This window comes from Tupaia chinensis, unplaced genomic scaffold (genome assembly GCF_000334495.1).
Source record: "Tupaia chinensis unplaced genomic scaffold, TupChi_1.0 Scaffold138910_1, whole genome shotgun sequence".
Classification (NCBI taxonomy): Eukaryota; Metazoa; Chordata; class Mammalia; order Scandentia; family Tupaiidae; genus Tupaia; species Tupaia belangeri.
The window spans coordinates 151,418-159,356 of record NW_006198801.1 but is presented as its reverse complement, the minus strand read 5'-3'; the positions used below and the strand labels follow the sequence as shown (position 1 = coordinate 159,356).

Below are 7,939 nucleotides of genomic sequence, written 5' to 3'. Positions count from 1 at the left end.
CAAAAAAAAAAAAAAAAAAAAAAAACCTCTCCAAAAAAAAAAAAAGAAGCATATTTATTTAACCTGAGCTCAAATCTGATAATGAAACAGAATATTACTAACATTCTAGAAGCTCAGTTCTTGTCCTATCTACTCTTTTCCAACCTCTCCCAAAGATAGCTGTTGTTTTTTAATCGCCACAGATTAATTTTACCTTTGCATTTTATATAAATACTGAGTCGTTGGAAAAGTCTTGACACATTTTTGTATAGAAAAAATACGTCATGACTTTTCTGACTACCCAATAGAATCACATACTACTACTTTATGTTTTGCTTCCTTCTCTTAATGTTAGAATGTATTATGTAATAATATAAATATATTACATAATATTATGTAGCATAAATATGTGAGATTCATCTATGTTGCCACACATAGTTCTAGGTCTTTTGGTACACATATGAATACATTTTTCTTGGGTAATCCCTAAGTGAAATTGCTGGGTTATAGGCTATGCATCTATTCAGCTTTAATAGATAGGGACAGTTTTTCATAATAGGTATATTGTTTTACACTCCCAACTGCAGCATATGAGAATAGACTAGCATAAGAAGCTTTACTACGGATAGGAAGAATAGAACATAATAAAAGGGTAAGTCAGAGCCAGCAAGGCACTTTATTGCAAGAGGGCCAGCTCCACGGTTTGAGTCTCAGACCTGGGGAAATCATGTCAGGCACATGTGCATGTGTGCCCAAAATCCCTGGAAGAAAGTGGAGGAGAAGGGATTGCAGTGTGGCCATTGTCTCCTGGGGGATGATTTCTCATTTTCCTTCTTTCTGTCTCTCTCCAGTGAGTGCATGTGCCCTATGGCAAAACTTAAAAAAATGGTTTTTGTTTTTGTTTTTTAAAAGGATCAATCCACTCATAAGATATAACATTTACCTTTCTCTCAAAGAAAGTCTTTTCTACAGGCCAACAGGTGGTGTGGTGGTTAAGGCATTAGACTCCCACATGTGACCATGGTTTGAGTCCCAGATCTGGTGGCTTGCTTTCTCACTTTCTCTCCCTTTAACTCTCTCTTTCTCTGTCTCTCTCTCTCATAAGCATATATGCCCTATAATAAATTTAAAAATGCTTTAAAAAACTCCTTTTCTGGGACCAGCAGTTAGTGTAATGGCTATGTCGCTGGACTCCCATGTAGTCAGCTGTGGTTTGAGTCCCGGACCTGGTGGCTTAAACTCACGCTGGGCGTGTGTGCATGTGTGCCCAAGATCCCGAGAGGAGAATGGAGGAGAAGGGATTGCAACGTGGCCATCCCCCCTGGGGGGTGATTTCTCACTTTCTGTCTGTCTCTCTCTGTTTGTCTGGTGAACGCAAGCGCCCTATAGCAAAAACCTCTCCAAAGAAAAAAATGCCTTTTCTTATGCACTTGAAAATCTCTGAAATACCTTTGGAATAGGCGTTAAACCAAGGGCACACAGTCACTTCTCAGTCCACTCCTTTGCAAGTCCTGGATAAAGTGACCAAGATTCTCATTATGGAATGCAGGATATTGTGGTCCCTATTGTCTTGCTTTCTTTCTTCAAAACCTCTTTTAGGGGTCAGCAGGTAGTGTGGTGATTAAGGAGCTGGACATCCACATGGTGACTGCAGTTCAAGTCTTGGACTTGGAAGCTTGAAAGTCAAACTGGGTGTGTGTGTGTACATGCCTAGAATTCCAAAAGGAGAATGGAGGAAATGGGATTGTGGGATGGCCATCCCCTCTAGGGGGTGGTTTCTTACTTTCTCTAGGTCTCTATGTTCTAGAGAGAGATAGAGATAGTGAGAGGGAATTTTTTTTATGACCCCCTAGGGGGATGGACATATTGCAGTACCTTCTCCTCCATTCTCCTGTGGAGATTTTGAGCACACACACACATGCGCCTGGTGTGATTTTCAAGCCACTGATTCCAGGACTTGAACCATAGTCAGCCATATGAGAGTCCAGTGCCTTAACCACCATACTACCTCCTGGCCCCAGAAACACTGATTTTAATAGCTATTCTGTGTTCTAAGAGATCATGACAACATCATAAAGATGTCATAACTCCTTTAGTTAGTCTATTCTTTTTAGGAATCTGAAGGAAAATACCAGTGCAATTTTTAACTGACCTAATTTCTTACGGAAAAGTAAGTCAGAATACTAGGAAACTACTAAAACATTGAGTGATGCAAAGTCTTTTATTAAGAAGTGAAACATATTTTTAAATTACAATAAATATGGGCCGGCTCATAAATATGGAGTGAGTGCTGGATCCCACAGGCCAGTTGATGTTCAAGTGCTGCCCCCAGTGACTTCAAAAACACCCCAGGTGTATGTGTACATACGCCCAAAATCCCAACAGGATGGAGAAATTGAAGAAAAGAGATCCTAGTGTGATAAAGAAACAGAGGGTGTTTTTTTCTTTCTCTCTTTTCTCTCTTGTGCACTCTCTGTCTTTCTTTGGTGAGTCCCTGTGCCTTCTGGCAATGAAAAAAATTACAGTAGGGCCAGCCAATGGCATGTTGGTTAAGACAGCTAGATCCCACATGGCCAACTGTCTAGTTCAAGTCCCCAAGCCAGTGGTTTGAAAAACACGCTGGGTGAGTGTGTATCCATGCCCAAAATCTGGAAGGAGAAATGAAAGAGAAGGATCTGTGGCATGACTGTCCCCTGTAGGGGTATTTTCTCACTTCTCTCTCTCTCCTGCCTCTCTTCTCCCTCCAGGGAGTACATGCAACCTCTAGCAAATTAAAGAAAAATTACAATAAATACAGAGTAGGGTACTGGCAAAAGAATAAACAGATGAATCACTGAACCAAAGTAGAAACACAACTAGATTGAAATATGAATCATGATAATGGTATCATTTAAGTCAGTAGGGAAAATATATCTCATAGTCATATGTTGGAAGGTTCCCTTTTTTTTTCTCACTTCAACATATCTGAAGTCAGGCAATAAAATTTTTTTTCTTTCTTAGCATTTTATCAAATAATGATACATTTTAAGTGTCATGAAATATATTTTTTAAAGAATTACTTTTTAAATTTAATTCATTGTTATTATTTTTTAAATTTGACCAGAGAGAGGGAAAATGAGAAAGCGAGCCACCAGGTCTGGGACTCAAACTGCAGTTGACCATGTGGGAGTTCAGCACCTTAACTTCTACACCGTTTGCCAGCCCCAAGTCTCATGAACTATTTGGCTTTGGTACATCTTAGTAGTTAGTTCCCTTTGGGGAAAAAATTAAGTTTGATTTCTAATTCGTGTGTTATAGTAAAATAAAATTCTAATTGTTAATATTATACTACCGAATTGCTGAGACTAGCTCAGCATGAACATGTTTCTCTGAGTGGGGAAGGCTGTGGATTAGAAATAGACACAATAACAAACACACAAAGACACACAAGTATAGAAAAGCGAGGATCAGGTGGGCACAGCTTCTCTGATGGAGAAGTTGTGACCAGAACCAGCCTCAGGTTTATTCTCTTAAAGGGCAGAAAATGGAGGAAGGGGAAACTGGGATGTAAAAGGAATGGGGAAGAAGGAAGTGGCATGCAAAGAGAATAAGGGAGGAGAGATCAGAATGCAAAGCCAGTTGTTTTTGGATGTAAATCATCTGAAGATGTGAAAATGACTGGTGCCATATAATTTCTCTGATCTTTTTGTGGGGACAATCTGATAAACTCATGTGACTTCCTTTAGCCTATACTGGGTAGTTCTGGGTATTGGTTATCAACAACAATAGGAAGACAACCATTGACAAGAGGCAGATACTGCTTTCATATATAGATGCTTTTAAATAGCCCTGCTAGAGTAGCTTAGGAAGTACATTTCTGCATGTGTCTACACGCCACATGTTTTAATCATAGGTTTCTAGATTGGCTGCTCTCCACACCAAATAACCTTATATGAAATACAATAATAATTGATTAAAAGCTTTTTTTAAGTCAGTAGGGAAAATATATCTCATAGTCATATGTTGGAAGGTTCCCTTTTTTTTTCTCACTTCAACATATCTGAAGTCAGGCAATAAAATTTTTTTTCTTTCTTAGCATTTTATCAAATAATGATACATTTTAAGTGTCATGAAATATATTTTTTAAAGAATTACTTTTTAAATTTAATTCATTGTTATTATTTTTTAAATTTGACCAGAGAGAGGGAAAATGAGAAAGCGAGCCACCAGGTCTGGGACTCAAACTGCAGTTGACCATGTGGGAGTTCAGCACCTTAACTTCTACACCGTTTGCCAGCCCCAAGTCTCATGAACTATTTGGCTTTGGTACATCTTAGTAGTTAGTTCCCTTTGGGGAAAAAATTAAGTTTGATTTCTAATTCGTGTGTTATAGTAAAATAAAATTCTAATTGTTAATATTATACTACCGAATTGCTGAGACTAGCTCAGCATGAACATGTTTCTCTGAGTGGGGAAGGCTGTGGATTAGAAATAGACACAATAACAAACACACAAAGACACACAAGTATAGAAAAGCGAGGATCAGGTGGGCACAGCTTCTCTGATGGAGAAGTTGTGACCAGAACCAGCCTCAGGTTTATTCTCTTAAAGGGCAGAAAATGGAGGAAGGGGAAACTGGGATGTAAAAGGAATGGGGAAGAAGGAAGTGGCATGCAAAGAGAATAAGGGAGGAGAGATCAGAATGCAAAGCCAGTTGTTTTTGGATGTAAATCATCTGAAGATGTGAAAATGACTGGTGCCATATAATTTCTCTGATCTTTTTGTGGGGACAATCTGATAAACTCATGTGACTTCCTTTAGCCTATACTGGGTAGTTCTGGGTATTGGTTATCAACAACAATAGGAAGACAACCATTGACAAGAGGCAGATACTGCTTTCATATATAGATGCTTTTAAATAGCCCTGCTAGAGTAGCTTAGGAAGTACATTTCTGCATGTGTCTACACGCCACATGTTTTAATCATAGGTTTCTAGATTGGCTGCTCTCCACACCAAATAACCTTATATGAAATACAATAATAATTGATTAAAAGCTTTTTAAAATTATTTTATTTATTCATTCACTTATTTTTTAATTTGACCAGAGAGAGACACAGAAAAAGAGAGAGAGAAGAGGAAAGTGAGAAAGCAAGCCACCAGGTCTGGAACTAGAACCATGGTCAACCATGTGGGAGTGTCTAGCACCTTAACCACCATGCCACCTGTTGGTCCCCCAAAAGCTTTTTTTAATTAAAAATATTAACAGTAACAAATGAAAGCATTACAATTATAATAGAGAAATTTATATGAACATAGTAAGTTGAAAAAGATTTTACCCAAAAACCATAAAAGAAAAGCTGGCAGTTTGACTGTTTGACATGCCAAAAACAGATAAGCAAAGAAATGCAACAGCTAGAGAGTAAGATTGAAGAGTACCTCTTTGTGTGTTTTGTGCACATGTGTGTGTACATGTCAGGGGAAGTCAGTGGACTTTTGTGGGCTTGGGAAGTAAGAATATTAGAGAAGTTTTTAGTCCTTCAGGTCTGAGTATGTTGTATTTCTGGTCAAGGGGCACCCTTTGGGTGGTGATCATGTCTGGCTTAGGGCAGGTCATAGCAGCTCAGTCTTGGGTTCAGACCAACAGTTCACTGAAGTGGGCAAGGTCTGGCCTGAATCTCCTGAGTGAAGCAGAAACCTTGGTTATTGGGCCAAAGGAGAATGAATCTGGGTCTATGTCTTCTCTTGGATCTAGCTAACCAGGGTCCATCTTGCTACAGCTAAAGCCTAGGGTTTCTAGAATTGAGAAGGGAATGGGATTTGTCCCATACTCTCACTAACTAGAGCTGTATCATTTTATCAAGGGAATTAGAGGTAGTTTGATGTGGCTATTTTAAGAGATGTAAGGCCAGTGGGACTTTCAGAGGATTTCTTTGCTTCTCCAGTCTGGCCTTCTCAGAATACTATCCTTTTTCAGGAGAACAGCCCTGAGGAGGACTAATCATCTCCTGCAATGCCGAAAACCATGGCTGAGGTGAGCTGATGTGCTTTCTTGCCTTCATGACATTGTTATAGTGTTGTTTGTTTGTTTAAATAAAATAATTTCTTAAGAAAGATACTGAGTGGGGCCAGCAAGTGGTGTGGTCATAAGGTACTGGACTTCCATGGCTGGCCATGGTTCAGGTCCTGGACCCAGTGACTTGAAAATCATGCCAGGCTTATATGTGTACCCAAAATCCCAAGAGAATGGAGGAGAAGGGATTGCATTGTGGCCATCTCCCCAGGAGGTGATTTCTCATTGTCTTTTTTTGTCACTCTCCAGCAAGCACACATGCCCTATGGCAAAAACTTTAAAAATAAAAAAACAAAGAAAGAAAGATATGCCAGCAGGCCAGCAGGTGGCATGGTGGTTAAAGCACTGCATTCCCACATGGTTGATCATCGTTCAAGTTCTGAACCCAGCGGCTTGAAGATTACATGGGGTACATGTGTGTGCATGCCCAAAATCCTGAGAGGAGAATGGAGAGGGGATTATGGCATGGCCATTGTCCCTGGGGGAGGGGAGTTGATTTGTCTCACTTTCCTTCTCTCTGTTTCTATCTGTCTCTCTAATGAACAAATGCACCCAGCATGTTTTTCAAGCTGCCCGATCTGAAACTTGAACTGCACAGTCAGCCATGTGGGATGTAAATCGTCTGAAGATGTGAAAATGACTGGTGCCATATAATTCTCTGATCTTTTTGTAGGGACAATCTGATAAATTCATGTGACTTCCTTTAGCCCTATACTGGGTAGTTCTGGGTATTGGTTATCAACAACAATAGGAAGACAACAATTGACAAGAGGCAGATAGTGTTTTCGTATAAAGATGCTTTTAAATAGCCCTGCTAGAGTAGCTTAGGAAGTGCATTTCTGCATGTGTCTACACACCACCTTCCAGCTACCTTCGCCATGCCACCAGCTGGGCCCCCATTCCATTTCTTCTTACTGTGCAGATTTTTTTGTAATTGCTGTTTATAAAAGCTTGCTCAGATTTTTGTCAAGAATATTTTATAGGGAGTTCCTTCTGTGTGGTCGCTGAGGGGAACCTGCCGCTGTGCTGACCATGCTCTGCCGGACACGGTGTCCATGGAGAGTGCTCAAAATTTGGATAATCCTACCTTGTCCTGAAGCACTGGATGCTGCTCAGAGGAAAAGAAAACATACTGAAATTTTGATGGAGTATTTGTATCAGTGACAGAGATAGCACTTCATTCTGATGAATTTTGAAAAAGCTATAATTTTTATAAAGCTATAATTTTAGAAACCTCTGTATTTGTCCAGGATTAAGAATATGAATTCAGAGATTTTTCAGGGAATGAAGATTTCCTACTGATAATTCAGCCTCCAACAAACGAGCTAGCGGCAGAAGAAGCCGGGCCTTCAGAAGAAGGTTCCACATGGCTCCAGCAAACTAGATTTGTCAGGGAATGAAGATTTCCTACTGATAATTCAGCCTTCAACAAACGAGCTAGCGTGATCACAACAGAACGGCAAAGAGATTCTAGATCACCTCTGTCTGCTTGCTTCTGAACATTAAGGCTGAACTTCAAGAATTTGAAAGAAACACACCATCCATCAGATGACAAGAAATCACTGCAGGATCATGAGAAATATGGGAAAATGAGAAAATACCTCTCCTCCAAGGGTAAATAGTAACTCTTCTTCATCCACAAGCAGTTCAGTAAAAATCATGGAATTGTCTGATAAGGAATTTAGATAATTCATAATGTCTAAGCTAACAGAGATGGAAGAGAAAAGAGACAATGAACTGCTAAAGAGAAAGGAGAAAGAAGTTGATGAGTTCCAGGAGATGAAATTCTTGCAAGATCTAAAAGAGGAATTACACACTTTACAAAAGACTCAAACGGAACTGCTAGAGATGAAGTCTATAATACAAGAAGTAAAAATCTCCCTGGAAAGTATTAAAAGCAGACTAGATCA

General features: G+C 39.5%; 1 protein-coding gene across 1 annotated transcript in view; it reads left to right on the top strand.

The window, feature by feature from the left end:
• The window catches only part of LOC102481077 (zinc finger protein 383-like), a 35,294-nt gene that overhangs the window by 12,723 nt on the left and 14,632 nt on the right, over nucleotides 1–7,939 (top strand). The window contains 1 exon segment of the mRNA XM_006161704.3: nucleotides 5,934–5,990. Within this exon segment, the coding sequence (XP_006161766.1) occupies nucleotides 5,970–5,990 (21 nt within the window). The 5' untranslated portion in view covers nucleotides 5,934–5,969.